Source organism: Tympanuchus pallidicinctus, unplaced genomic scaffold (assembly GCF_026119805.1).
Source record: "Tympanuchus pallidicinctus isolate F22 unplaced genomic scaffold, pur_lepc_1.0 scaffold22, whole genome shotgun sequence".
Classification (NCBI taxonomy): domain Eukaryota; kingdom Metazoa; phylum Chordata; class Aves; order Galliformes; family Phasianidae; genus Tympanuchus; species Tympanuchus pallidicinctus.
In genome coordinates, this window is record NW_026294739.1 from 5,702,994 (window position 1) to 5,719,065 (window position 16,072).

General features: G+C 36.8%; 2 protein-coding genes across 5 annotated transcripts in view; both read left to right on the forward strand.

The window, feature by feature from the left end:
- Positions 1-4,853, forward strand: part of CLSTN2 (calsyntenin 2) — a 302,983-nt gene extending 298,130 nt beyond the window's left edge. For all 3 annotated transcript variants that reach the window (XM_052687062.1, XM_052687063.1, XM_052687064.1), the window contains one exon: positions 409-4,853. In XM_052687062.1, the coding sequence (XP_052543022.1) occupies positions 409-612 (204 nt within the window). In that variant the 3' untranslated portion in view covers positions 613-4,853. The remainder of the gene's footprint in view (positions 1-408) is intronic.
- The window catches only part of PXYLP1 (2-phosphoxylose phosphatase 1), an 858,650-nt gene that overhangs the window by 353,862 nt on the left and 488,716 nt on the right, over positions 1-16,072 (forward strand). The gene's annotated exons all lie outside the window — the stretch shown is intronic.

Consider the following 16,072-nt stretch of genomic DNA (forward strand, 5'->3'; position numbering starts at 1 on the left):
TAAAAAAAAATATTAAATATATGGTGCAGCACTCTTGGGTGCAACATAACTTCTTCCATTCGTGTTTGCACTCCAGGCACCTAAGATGAAGTAGTTACTTTGTAAATATTAAAACTCTTAAGGGAGGGGAAATGATCAGCAATTCAGATAAACTGGCATTGAGGGGTTAAATTTTGTCAGCTTGACTGAAAAAACAAAGCTATCACTTATTAATATTCCATTCTTGTTATATTTGCTACTGAACTGTAGTATATTTAATAATCACATAATGATGAAAAGCAAATTTTTTCCTGCATGTTAGCATTTTCAAATGATGTGCAATAAGGGTTCATGTTTTCATAGCCACTGCCTAGCAAGAAGGGACTTACCTTCTATTGTCAGCCTCTCATTTCTTTGAATCTTCTGTAGAAATATGAAAAGCCTCATCGGGTAGAAGAGGAGAGTGAAGAGGAAGATGATGAGGAGGAAGATACGACCAGTGCTGAATCGGATGAAAGTGAAGAGGAGGAGGATGAGGAGGATGAGGAGGAAGTGACTGTCCAAAAGAGAGGCAAGCAGAATCTCACCAGGCAAGAGCAGTTGGAGTGGGATGATTCAGCACTCCCATACTAACAGCCTTTGAGCCACATTGCTCCTTTTGCAACCACCAATACAATGTTTTCTCAGTCTATGAATTCTTTGACAGGATTTGAACTGCTTGCCTGTAACTGTTTTGCCTAAAATGATCTTGTTGTAGTAATTGATAATGATAGAACTCACCCTTTTCCTACAAAGGCTGGAGAACACATGGTACAATCATACTGGCATTGCCAGTTCTGAAGTAATCTAGAACTTAATCTGTTAGCAAGCATAGGGTTCAATTTCCTCTTTCTGTAACAGAAGTCTGTGACAAAAGTGTTGTCACTCAGTCCACAGAGGTTTTTTCTCTTTGCTATTTTTTCCATACAGGAGAGATTTCAGCTTGTTATGAAGAACTACCTGTGTGGGTCCAAATTACAAACACAGTTGCTGCCCTTTGGCTTCACACATTTACAGGTGTAACATAATATAATCCCACTTCAAATTAGGAGAGTTTTAGTGCTACAGGTGACAGAGACTAAATTCCATTCATTGTCTCTTCCTGCCTTCTTGGATGTTATCTTCTACAAGGAAATATATTTGGGATGCATGTATGCCTGTGTAGAAATAGACAGTGTATTTTACAAGAATGCTGTCTGAACCATGAAGAGAAGGATTTTATCCAACCCATGCATAGAAGCTGAAGAAAGTGAATGCTGAAGGTTACTGGGGGAAAAAAAAATATCATTCTATGTCCACAAATGAAATGATCTTATACAAACAGAAAATTCTGTTTGAATTGATATACTGAAAACCTGTACAGCTACTCATTAGTTATGGATTGAACAATTTGCAGCAAATCGATGCTTTAACCGTCCTGTAAAATCGTTAGCTTGCTGCAGTACCTTACTGAAATAGTGGAAAATAAGCGACTTCATTATACCACAGATATGTACAGTTGGGATTCAAACAACGATTTTTTAATGAGGAAAATGTTCCCCTCTGCTTTGCTGAGTGCCAGCTGCAATTCCTGTCTGGCTTTATTCTATAGAAAAGTATGCCGTTACCCCACCCTGAGTGACACAAAAGAAAGTGACAACACAACTGTCAGCCCACTGTTGGGCTCATAATTCTCCCTTATTTCTTCTTCCTGAAGCCATTATTGTTAAGAAAAGGTTTTATAAAATAGAACTAGGATAACTAAAACCTACCTGGAACCAAAAGAAGTTGAAAAAAACTCGTAAGAGGTTGAGAGAGTATTTTAGTTATGGTAACACAGCATATTTTTCTTATACACTGTTAAAAAAAAAGCTACGTACAATGTGTTGGTAAGTCTTTGTGGTGTGTTTTCTGTCCCCTTTCCTTAATAATCTATCTTCAAATGTTCTGCATACCAAGTAATGCAGCAGTTACTTGCTAGGATAACTGTTCTACTGCATAAAAACCAAAATGGCATGGAAGTGAATGCTGCCTAGTGGCTTTTCTGCTTTTCTCCTAAAATAGTTCCTTTTGTTTACTATTTTATCACTGACTTTTGTAATTTGCTATTTGAAATGAGCTATGTCCTCTTCTCTCTCCCAAAGAAACAAGCAGTTGGTTTTGACTTACTAGGATGTTCCTGAGCACCTATGTATGATAACTCATCCTGCAAAGAGTAACCTGAGAGATCTTGAGGGTACTCACATACACCATTAGCAGCAGCAGCTCCTGCAGGTCTTGGAATTTAGAGAATGTATTGTTGGGTTTCTAGTTGGTGATGGACTTGTTAAATCAATTTAAATCAATTTCTGCATCCATCTAATAGCTGTAGGAAAAGATTGACCACAACTGGACAGTGCAGTTTAGTCATGAGAAAGTAAATGAAAAAAACCTGAATATATTTTAAAATTAGAGATTTTCGTGCTCATTTTTGTTGTTTATTTTTGTTCTAGACTCTCATAGGAATTAAAAGAGCATGTGAAGAATTGAGCCTAGATACATAAAATTTATCTGCAGGAATAAAGATCATATAAAATGGGCTACAGCATCTATTTATAGAGAGCCTAACCTGCACACACAAAAAAATCATGTTACTACATCCTAATACCTTAGATCATTCCCTAGAGTTACTACTTTTATTAGTGACATGAAGCAGGGCCTTCATGATATTTGTTATCAGCACATTTCTCTGCAAATGAAAGGAAATTTGATATTTAAATATCTACTTTTAATTTCATATTTAAAACTGGACTTTATTTAGATTGCTTTTAATGTCTCTGTTTTTCCTGATTATTATCATTGTTATCAATGCAAATGTTAAAGCAAGCTGAAAACAGCAATATTATAAATAGTCTTTCATTGTTTTATATGCTTGTGTCTGTCCAGCTAATGGATTTTTATCTTTTTGTTACTGGAAGCAAATCTATTCAGGTCATGCTGGTACATTACACAAAAAGCCAATATGAGGTATTTTCTCTACTGTAAATAAACTTACCTTTTTAGACATAAGCAAATTAATGCAGGAATGGGTATCAGATAAATTTGGTTTGCAACAAAATACTCAGAAAACTCAAGTGTATCACTGTACATAGTTTAGAGTAAGCATGGCGGTGGGTTATGCAGCATTTTTCATTCAGAAAGAGGAGCAGAAAACATTAGTAAGAAAGAGCTACTTCACAAGTTTGACCTTACAGTTAAAATATTTGTATTTCTTTCACAACAGTGACTTTATAAGCAATAACCTAGTACTAGAATAACACAAATATAAAAATGTTTGAATTACTTTAAATAGCTTCCCCACCATGACTTTTTTTTTATTGTAAACTAGTTGCTTAAAACTAAACCAGAACATCACATGCACACACAGGCACCCCTTCTGCCCTCTCCCCTACCCATCAAAAGCCAAATAAATCTCACCTTTTATCTCCAAAAAATGTGTTTATGCTGCAAACTCTGGAATGTCAACTGCAGATGTACTGTTTATCCTAAGTCCAGTTGCAAGTTTTGAAGAGCTATCAAGGCACAAAAACGGTGGCTTTCTTATAGTAACAATAAGCAAGCACATCCAAAAACCAACTCTGAATCCATACCTGTAATACAACAGCCAGAATCTGTGACTACAGAGATGTAAAATGATACCAATGAATGCTCTTGAAGTGTTGAAATTCTAATCGAAGGCTGGGAAAAGCTGCAAATGCAAATTTAAGACACCAATACACTGTTACATGCATTAGTATAGCTGCCTAAGTTGAGTTTTGTGATCACTGGCTCTCATTTCTTTTTCACTTCCACCTGATCCATGGTTATTTTATCTATCTATCTCTGCAAAGAGAACGAAACAGGCTCAATTTTCAAGATCAATCTCAAAATCTACTACTATTTCAAATTAGAAATAGACATGCAGGGCTCGAGACATCTTTAATGGTAATTAAAATAATAAAATATGTTTCTGCTGGACTATTTGTTCACTGAAAAAGGAAGTAGTGGCTCTACTGCTTTTAACTGTAAAGGACCTCCTTCACCAAGGGCCACTGTGAAAGTGCAGTGTGTTTCCCTTTCTGGTGCTGGACTTGCTGTGAACATGCACCATCCATCAGTCCCCATTTACAGAAGCTGTTCCTGCTTGACACTAAGCTGAAAAACAGTGCCATAGGACAGTAGCAACTCCAGGTGAAGGCCTGGTCAGAGGACAATCCCAGAAGCAGCCCTCATGTTACTTTGGCAACTATTCTGAACCCTGCATATAATTGTGCCTCACTCAGCTGTCTCATTCCCTCAGACAAGTAATGCATTTACCTGGTGAGGAGTGAAGTCGGCTGGGAGATGATTCTGCCTCTGATGCAATTTCTGGTGTTGGCACGTGCTACACGCTGATGAATTCTGCCATCATCCATCCTTGGCAGACAAAGGAAAGGTATCACTCAGGCGACAGAAGAAAGTCTGAGGGGATGTCCTGAAGAAGCTGCTTCTGTACTCTGGAATATAAATTATTACACCAAATTAAGGATGTATGGAAAAGGATGAGAATACTTAATTATTTAGGGAGGGAAAAGAAATAAAGTAATAAAACATCTCTAGGACTTGGGAAAAGTCTCTTCTTCCCTTAATATAATCAGCATTGTGAATTAAGTATAGCCATAACAGTACAGCACTACAAGTTTTTGTACGCTTGCTGAAAATGACAAAATTTTCTTAGCATGATACAATTTTCATATAAACAATATTCAAGAATCTCTTTGGAGGCAACGGAGCCAAATAATACTATGGCAATTAACATCTCAACCATGAATAACAAGTTGATTTAATTCTTATTTCTATATTTATTTTAGCAAATATTTTACCTTGCTGCAGTGTAGTTTTTTCCTGGATGTATATATGCTGTAGTATTTCTACACCACTGTTAAAAAGGTCCAGAGAGGTTTACAGCAACAGTAAGACAGAGAACAGCTCATTTGGCAGAAAATGAAGGTGACATAGCTTGCACAAAGGGATTTTAAATATACTTACTTAGATGTCTGTCTTCTGGTTCTGGATGAAATCCCAGCATTAGAAAAAAAACAAGTAGAAGTTCTGACACATATTGACAGTTGTCAAACTGAGAAGCACACTGGTATTTCTCATTTAATGTATGGATATAAATATACAATATCTAGATGGGAAATACAACTCTTGTTGTATCTAGAGTTTTCTGTGATGCTGTGTAGATTCAAGCTGCACATCTGCAGCTGCTCAGAGAATATTTGGAACTGCTGGAACATAGAGTCTGTAGAGTCAGAGCCCCTACATCAGGCTAATTAATTCCGAGCTTTTTAGGATCTCTGTCAGGTGCTATTCAACTGCTGGCATATTAGAAATCACAGACAAAAAAAACAATGAAGTCTGATACAAATTACTGAACAAGAAAGTAAAATTATTGAGAGAAGGGCAGAAAGGGTTGTGTATTAGCCACAGCTTGTTGTGTCACTCACTTCTGACAGTAAGGCTTGTGGTTAGTGCACCCCTGGACGTTCACTGTAGCTGCTCATTTTTCCTTAATATCTGCCTCAGGCTGTTCAGAGACATCAGTCATGCAAATCTGAGAAGAGAGAATTTATACATATATATTAAAAATACAACAAAAATAAATGCGCCTTTAACAATACTTATGTATATAACAGTCTGCTATATAAATGTGATATACCACATGTTTCAGCTAGTATCAACAATTCTATAATAGCACTACATCTCTGCCTCCTTAGGCTAAACTAAGAAACCTCTTAATGTGGTCAGCTTTACAGCAAAGGAGATAACACAAATCTCAGATGACCCAGCAGATGAATTAAAGTGTATTGTTATCAGTATTGCTTTAGCATCAGGGATTTTGATGTTCTTGTTTCTTTTTTTTTTGGGGGGGGGGGGGGGTAAATGAGCTGGGGATTATTTTTTTTTTTTTTCCTAAAGAACAGATATTTGTAAAACATAAATGTGCAAAGCTGGAACTGAGCAAAAGAAAAAGGGGGAAGAGGAACATAGACTTTTATTTCATATACTTGTGTCTAATAGCAAATTGCAACACCAACATGATGGAAGGTTAGCACAAGAAAATGAAGCCATGTTCATAACTTCATTCCCAGAAATGAAAATAATGTCACCAGATCAGGTGCCCTGTTTCCCAAGAGGCATTTTTTGCTGTCTTTTGAGTGGGCATTGACAGTGGTTCAATTGTTAGTTTCCATTTCACTGTTTTTAAATAGGAATAATGATGTTGACATTCTCTGCTGAGCACTGTGAGCCCTACAAAAAGCACTGTCAAAGGGCTTGCTGATCTTACCATTCAATAATTCTGTTCCAGCACTACTTACAGATCACCATTGTGGAGCACCCTAGATAGGCAAGATGAATGTCAATGGTTACAGTCAAGAACTTTAGACTAATTTCCTTAGTTATTGCTAAGGAAAGAAAGGAAAGGAAGGAGGAAACAGTCACAATAGTTTGAAACATTACCAATATTTTCAGTTCTGTAACTCAAGTGGAAATCCGGCATTTCATCAGCTGTAGAAGCTACAAGGCCATATATTGTCATTATTTGTGCCTGTGTTGAGTGCAAGGAATCAAAAGAATCTTTTTCACAGCTGAGTACATTGTTTGATGAAACGTTCACACACAGGATGCATAAGGCAAAGAAAAACAGTCTCCAAATGATGAACGAAAGCTTTATAATAGCATTACAATCTTATACTATAGAAACCCAGAAATTTCATGAGAGTAAAAGCCTTTCTGCTGCCCTACCAATTTCTTTTCTATAATTCTGCATACACTTTTGCATTTTCAGAGTTTAATTTCTTTGCTGGATATAAAGTTCCTTCACTTCCTGTGGATTATTTAAATATAAAGTTCAAAGAAAAAAAAAATACAAATAGTTAAAACTACCTTTTTTTTCCCTGTTTATTTTTCCTCTAAATATATAAATGGATACAAGTGACTTGACCAGGTAACCCTGACCAAGTCTGTTACCATTATGATATTTCAAATCAGTACTGAAATTTGCAACACATCCTTGTCTACAGTCTGCTAGTCAGTGCATATATACACATGAGGAGGTAAACAGTTGTTTTAACTGGGCATGTTTTTTGGAATGCGAGTTGGATTAATTACAGTCAGTTTTTATAGAAAACTGCATTATTGATTAAGGAAGAGTGAACAAAGGCAAGAGAATAACCCATGAAAAATGGACAGAAACAGTCACGGTTTCCAGTTGATGTGAAGAAAAGCTGGAATGTAATCTTCTAGAAACTGGGGAGGAACTAAAAGCTTGAGTAAGGGAGATTGTGTGTGTTTGTTAATCTGTGTGTCACTTCATCGTTCTCAGCTTGGATGTGGTTGTTGCAGTAATGAACTAAAGCTTAAGTCACATAGCATGGTAGCCACTGCCTGTAGCTGCCTCATTAGTTCCAGTACCTCCAGCAGAGCTGGGAAGGGAGCAAGGCCATGACAAGTGAAGTCAAGTCTTACCACCATGTGCCACATTATGTAGGAAATGCTCTATGCTTAAGAAAAGGGCATGGTAATTTGGGACAAAGCATTTTGTCACTGTGATTCAATTACAGTAACCACACAAGCTGGAAGGAAGAAAAAGAACTTTTGGCACATAGACTGTGTTAGTGAGTGTTAGAGAGTTTGTGCAACCAACATACTCTATAGATTGAAGAAGGAACTAGGAACATCCAACAAAGATTGTGGTCCATGTTGCAAAGATCTTTAAACTTATTTCACAATCCAATTCCCTAAATATACACATAGTTAGGAACCCTGTCTTTGAAAAGACAAAAAAAAAAGTTTCAGAGATAACAATAATCCCCAGCCAACTCTGAGAACTGAAGCTATTATCCCAATTCTCAGAATCAAACACTGACATATTTATTGTTACATTCTCTATAAACAACATCTCAAAATATGTTATTTATATTCTGTTGTAAATACAGCACCACTAGAATCTCAAATAAATGCTTGACCATGGTCAACAGCAGTTCTGTACACACAGTCATCACAAGTGTAACTGTGGCACTGGGTCATTTCTTGCACAGTAAGACACTAGGGTTCATGTTCCTGCTGATAATTATCTCATCAAAATTTCAGTATAGGAATTAGTGCTGGCTAATTAAATCTTAGAAATAAAAACATAGAAATTGGATGTAAAGAAAAAGCAGTAGGTTTATCAGGCTAACAATACACAATTGTTCCCTAGCACATATTTTCTAGTATTAGGGGAGGAAAGTGGGATGTCTCAGCTTACTTAAATTTGTCTAAGCTTGGGGCTTCTACTCCTTCCCTTGGGAATCCAGTAGAATTATGGGAGTCCATTAGAATTCACCACTAGAAAAAAGCTTTTCCTGATAATAAATTTAAGCAACTCTTTTTGCCATTTTTATCTCATTAGTCTCAGTTATACCCTTAGTAACCATTACCAATATATTAAGGCAGATTAATACAAGATATTTCTCATCAGCTCTTATTGGTAGAAGGCACCGCCTACTTTCTACAACCAGATTTCTTTACACATGCTAACTGTTGCAGTGGAATAGAATTGTGCCAACCTCACTAAGTGCTGCAGTGCCTAATATCATGTTTTAGATTCTCAATGTATATATGGGCTCTAGCACAGTGATTAAATGGTTAGATTTCCTGCATGTTCCAAGCAAAACTATTTTCTCTGTCTCAGAAGCCTGTTTACCCAGCAAGCCAGTAAAGGATGTAAATAGCTTGGCACATTTACTTAATATAATTCCTTCTTCTACCCCTCCTGTTGTATCTGAAAGATGAAAAAACTGAAGTCTTTGTACTTAAAGGCTGTGGAGATTCCTGCTTCATCATTTCACTAAGACCTGAGTACCTCCCTTGTTCGCTGTTTGAAAGAATCAGCATAAAAGGGGGAGCAGGCACACAAAGCCTTCTAATACTGACTTCCACCAGAGCATCTCTGTACCTATAGAAGTGCCATAAAGCACTGCACAGCTGATATTATAGGAAATGACAAATTGCCATCACATAATCAAACAGAGATTACTTCACACTGCCTAATACAGTGGGTGAGAAAAGTTAGCAGTAATAGCTTTCCGTTTTCTGAAACAAAAATGTATTACTGTAGCTGCCCATCTGTTCTCTGATCACCCTTCCAAAACCATTCATAGAATGAAGAATGATTAATTTAATAAATGATTAAGTCAAGTCTAATAGATGAGGTGGGGAGATAAGTCTTGTAAGGTGAGGTTACAACACAAACAGAGACTAAAAAGAACAGGACTTCCTGAGCAAGGAACTCTAAAGCATGACTTAACATGTGAGAGCAAGGATCACCTCAAATATTTCTGGATTGTTTCTAGTTAAGAGGTAGCCATACAGTTATAGCTTAGATGTTATTTAGAGTGTAGGACTCTGAAGAGCTGAGAAATAATCTCATCATACTCAGTGTGACAGCTCTGAGCTCTAATTGGCTGGAACAATTCAATCTTGTATTTGACAGTAAAACTTATACTTCATCCGACTGAAAAAACACAGAACTTTTCCCATGCAGTTCATCATTCCCCAGAGTTGCTTCCATGCCGGTACATTAGTTCTTGTTGAGGAGCAGTAACCACAGTTGGCAGTATGGCTTTTGTACCTTGGGATTGTTTCCTAGTGAATGGTCCAATTTCTGTGTAATTGTGGCCACCTCTATTAATAATTAAAAAAATATATATGTCTGATGGGATTCAAATAAACACATACTCTATGGTTGTGACCTCTTAAGTATGTCTCAGAACTGCAGTCTCTTCATCCAGGAGAGAGATTCATTATATAAAATATCCTACTGTATATGTGAAACAATCATAAACCACGTCTTGAAATGTCTTGTTGCAGATACTAAATGCATTTATGAAGGTGTGAATATATACAATTTATGCAGGATGATGATTTTCATGATTATATGCAATGAAAAATATTAATATGAGCTGAAAATGATTTTTGGACAAAAAATCTGCTTTTTTTAAGAAAACCCTTGTCTTTATGAAAATGTACAGTAAATTTTGACACAAAGTACATGAAAGTTAACTTTAAGTATAGTGAAAATAAGTTGTGTGCAATCCTCCTTTCTCCACTCCACCCATGGCATTGTGATAAATTTAATTAAAAAACACATCACTTTGCAGTTTTTTTATGCATTTGCGATTTTTTGATATCCTGATATTTTCCATATGATTTACTAAATGCATAATGGAAATAGATCTGTTATTTTAAAACTTGGCCTGTACGTCTGTACATGTATAAAACTAGATTCAGTTTTGTGGTCACTACGGCACTTTCTGTGAATTGGCCAATAAATATAATTTTAGAATTTCACATAAAAAATCATGTTCTGTAATCTTTATTTCACCAATGATTGGTATTTTCTCATTTCCTGAACAATAACCCTTGAACACTCACACTTCTGGCAGCAGAGGTTAAATATCTGGTCTGTCCGTCAGCAATTTTGCATGTTCCTGAAGAATAACATGGCATGCATCAGAAGACTCAACAGTTTCAAAACATTCAAATAACTTTTCACTTTGAGTCATCTGTCTATGAATTGCATTCACATCGGTAATACGTGAGCTGACCACACGTAGGAATTAACTTGATTTCCTTTTGTCCGTGCTCTGCCTACAGCTCCTCTCTGTTAGCCCCTCAGGCTGAATCTAGTTATTAACATGAGATATGTATGTCGACACATACGTTTAATTATCAGCTCACAATTAGGAACTCAATGTCAGAAATCGAAGATGTCAGCTCTGCTGAATTTTCAGAAGAGTCCGAGACTCACCTTTGAGCTCTCAGCAAAAGGCAAAAGCATAACCTGGGCCACTAAATCAGAGCTTCCACTCTTAGCTGGGTCATGCTGACCAGAACAAGTGCTGACAGCAGCACCAGACATAGCAACCCTGATCTGAGTGCAACAGCGTGCATCAGCTGGCTGCAGCTTTGGAAAAAATCTCTCAGGGAAAACGTTGCCTATATCCTACACACAAGAGACAGTGAGCCTAATCCTGTTTCGTCATGGACAAGAGGCAACAGGTGAAAGATGTAGCCAGGGAAATTGAATTAGACAGATATTCACAATGAAGTTGGTCAAATATGGGCACAGAGGGGCTGGGGAATCTCCGTTTATGGAGCACAGGCTGCACCACACAACCTACAGAGGCCACTTCCAACCTAATTTGCTCTAATTCTGGGCTGGTAATTGTTTACAAGGGATCTACTTATTGATTGTCTCTCTCCTTAATTTAAGCAGTATTTACATCTACTTTTTAAGGTCTACAGGTCCTGAATTTAATCTTCACAGCTATCAAGCTTTACAGTAGCCAAGGCTTCATAAAACCCTCATACGCTAATTCCTAACTTAGCTTTGGTATAAAGTTCCATTTCCTCTTAACCTAAGGAGAGTCAAGAAGATACATTTCCATAATCTTTCCCACTCTCCTCAAAGATTATTCCTTTTAGCACAACACGCGATTAAATATATGTCATTTTTATTTTTTAATAATAAAACTTCCTGAGGGTCTGAGATATTACTTAGGAGTTGCTGTTCTGACTGCTCTACCTAAGAAAGGCTGGGTCCATCATCAACTTGCTAAGCTCCAGGGCTTGTTTTCATAATAGAAAAAAATAATAGCTTTTAAAAACTAATTTTCCTTCCTTCCCTAGAGAGCAATTATCACCCATCATTCCCTTACTCTCATCTTAAAAGCAATATTTTTATACATTTTTTCTATCATCAGATTATAAAAAGGGAGGGGATAAAAAAAAATGTATTGCACATTAGTTTCAATCAGAGTAATAATCAAGTCTTAATGCAAAATACAGATCTACTATGCAATCACCTAAAAAAAATACATTAATCACTGCTCATGTTGACCAGACGTTTTCTTTCTAGCAATGAAACTCTTACTGTAATTCAAGATAGGCTTTCCCAAAGTTCTGAGTTTAGATCTAATCAATCTGCAATAAAATTGCAGCAATTCAAAGAAAACAAGACAAGTATTGGGTGGTCCAGATAAAGACAATCCAATCCATTATTCCAAAATAAATATTAGGAAAACATTGTTTCCTGACAAACCATGACATTGCTGAATGACTATCTGTCATTAGAGGTTAGGACATCAGTCCTCTACCATGCTCTAAAAATGTGAAACTGGAAACTGGCTGTAGTCCCACGATCAAGTGCAACTTAAAGATAGCAGCAAGTGCTATATGTATCATATACAGAGGCACAACAAACTACCCCAATAACATAACAAACTAGAAATATTTTGTACTATATTATGTATCTTAATTTACCTTAGGATCCTAAATTCTGCAATAGATACTAGAGGTTCTGGTTTTACAAAAGTAAGACTTGCAAAAGAATACTATCTGCATGGGGAATATATCTCCCGGTATGACAAAATCAAGCAGGGTAACAAGCTGTGAGATGCAGGCAGAAAACAAGAGTTCTGAAATGCACATTTCTCATAGCCTCTTCTTGTAGCACATTATGAAAGTAAAGTCTAAATCCTAACACACAAGCATTTATTCTGACAAGGTGATTCTCCTTGCAGACAAGGTCTCATTATTCCAGTGAATAGTTGAATATGATGATTTTAGTAAGTCCTACAATACTTCCAGAGACAGTTAAAACATAAGAACAAGAGCTTTCATCAAAGAGTAAAACTGTCAGCTATCATCACTGCATGCCCATTATACATGTGTTTATGAGATGGCAATAAGCATACAGTTGGTGAGAGACTGGAGGGTGAGAATGCAGCATAGAAATTCCTGAAATTACCATGAGTTGAGTTAAAAGCCCCTATTCCACCTGCTTCTCCAGTTTAATGGCAACACAGCCATTTTTAGATTTCTTTTCACAATAAATAAATGCCATTTGTCGTGAATAACTGGTTTCAATCCCTTTTAGGATACTAATGAGAGATCTAATTCATAGAACAGAGCATTGATGCAGAATATTAGTTCTCCGCTACTCAGGTAAATGCCGAGGCAAAGATGGGGCATTTAGCCACAATGAAAGTCTATTAAAAGAAGCATTAATATTATTTCTGCTACTGAAAGTCTGGACTACATAGAAGTTATTTTGTTTGCTGACTTTTGTCAAGTCAAGACATTTTATTGTACTGTTCTGCAAATCTCTCCCTCTGAGTGATGTAACTACCATGGGGAAAATTCATCCTAAATACCGACCTCATTCAAGGGTGACAGAAAGAAGTTGGCTAGGATTTTGAAACATATCTACTTAGCTGTGCTGAAGAGGATTGCATGTTGTTGCACGTCTATGTGGTTTGGGTTTCACAAGACTCTGAATAATCACCCTCTATAAAACAGGTTCATGCACTTGTCTCATCCAAAAATGTGAGCCTTCCTTCAACAGCTGCCTCAGAAAACAATTATCTAACAGACAGATGACACCAGACATGCACATACAGACTACTTGTTCTTTCTTGAAAACACTACTAATATTAGAGGAAAACATACAGAATAAACACTGAGGCAGCCTCAGCACTGTCATCTCAATACTTGAAGCAGCATGAACTGTGGAGGAACGTTCAAGATCAGCAACCAAATCTAACAAACTCTTCATCCAAACCTCTTCATCAAGAGAGAACACTGGTGAGTATATGACTACTATGGAGATTGATGAGGGAGCAATTAAAGGAAGAAACAAAATAAAAGTGGAAGCATTTAAGAGGAAGAAGGAATAAATGACTGGAAAGCTGAGGAAAGAGAGCTGGACTTGCTTTGATGCTGAGCATGACTATTAAAGCAAATTTTAGTAAGAATAATAGTTTAAAAAGTAGAATTCTGTACGGGCAAATATACTCTCTCAGGCACTTGTGGAAACAAGAAATACCACAGTATTAAAAATAAAAAATGCTGTCTTCTTTTGTACTAATTTTGGTCTATATGAAGTTACAACAGAAGTTTTCTACAATTAAAAATGCAGTTATTTAGTATACAGTAGTCACCTGCAATGTTCAAGTAACTAGGTTTTTCTCATATGCATAGTCATGGGAAGCAATTGTATGTTCAACGTGGGACTATCTGCAGTTGGAGTACATTATTCAGAGCAAGAGAGCTAATTGGTACAAATAGTACAGGTGATTGCAACATTGAAGAACTGTGTGATATTTGAGGTCACTTTACATTTACATATTTACATACAGGTACAGAAAGTCATCGCATTCATTATATATATATATATATATATATATATATATATATATATAAAATATATATAATATATATATTATATATATAATATATATATATAATAATATATATATATTTTAACACAAGATACTGGACTCCTGGACTTACAAAACCTAAGAAACCAAACAAATGAAACGTGTTGCTTGTGTAATATACTTTATATATCAATTTGTTAACTCTGTAAAATATTTTGGATCTTTTGGTACAAAGGATGAATGAGAACGTAAAGCACTCATTAGCCTGACTAGGCAAGTACCTCCAACTCTGATTACCTATTAGCATTTTGCCTATATTAATGGTGCCATAGGTGAAGGAGCTCCCCAACTTGACAACTTGATGCAAAGGCAACTGGGTTTAAAAATACAGACATGCTGCTAAATAAATGCAACTCTACTAACTCCTCGCTTTGCTGAGAAGTAGAGCAGGTATGCTTGCAGAGCACAGAATTTACACCGATCAGGGCTGCTGTGCCTGAGCTGATTTGGGTAGAAAGCCAGGTTGGGTATCTCCATGCAATGCTTCCCACACTAGTCTATATTTTGCACAGCTTGCTTATGGTGCTGTCTGCCACCATGAAAGACCTGCTCAGATCATCTCAGATCCTTTTTCATTATTAAATCTCTGTAGGCTTCCACATTGCTTTCTCCTGCAACAGAAGACCCTGGAGTACTGACATTTTTTCACTAATAAAAATATACTCCTAGATGTTCTAACCTGGTAAGCTGGCCTCTAAAGCTAGAGGAATTTTTTCTTCCACATTCTACAATGTGCTACTCTGAAAGCATTATACTTCACTGATACTATTGTTGAAAACTCCTTTGTCTCTTGTAAACAAGTTTTCTTATCCTGAAAGTAGTTTCTGCTTATGTGGGCAGTGATTCATGGGCGCTGTCATTAGGAACTGAATTGAAATCCCCAGACTGCATCTCAAACTTGGCTTTGCCAGTTGTTGCTACCTGAGCAACTGTTGGACACTGCATTGAGCTGAAATTTCTATTACACTATCTAGATTTAATAGTAGCTATTAATACAGCTTATGCTTCATTAAGCATGAATTCAAAGTGAATGAGGCTCTGGAGCCTTGGCTCAGTAAAGTGGTGAAGGACAAACAGAACAACTATTTTTACTCCTACAAATATCAGCAGGATAGAAAAGAGTATTTCCTTCAATGTACACCCACCTCAGAACCACATAGATCTTTCACAATGATAATATCCTCACAGATTGATTTTTTTCTTTAAATAAACTTATCATGTTTCAGGCTCAGACAGAAGGACAATGAATACTGCCCTGAAATACACACTTAATATCAAGCTCACTTGTTTGGTTGTTGTTTTTTTTTTTGCAAGTCCATAGCATGTAAACTGTTAGATAGAAGAGAAAGTCTTCCTAACTGCACCTTCCAGATGCAGCTTCAGTATATTCATACTGCTTGAAGGCTATATACTGCTTGAGGCTGCTTGAACCAACTGTCCACAGTGACAGCTTTCTGTATTCTGTAAAAACATGGGCATGCATCCTACAGAGCCCAGGCTCCACTCTACACACTGCAATTATTTTTGAATGAGCTGCCGCCATCGATGGCCATTCAAGTTCTGCTGTGCTGGTCAAAACCCCTTTGCTACCCAGATGACAGCCCACACGATCAGTCCAGGATCCATCTCTCTGGCTTAGTTTACATGACACAGCACGGTGCTGTGGTGAGCTACTTGAACCAATCTGAATGAGCTGGATTGCCTACACAAAGCCTCCAGCACAGGCAAATAACAGATCTCTGTTGTGC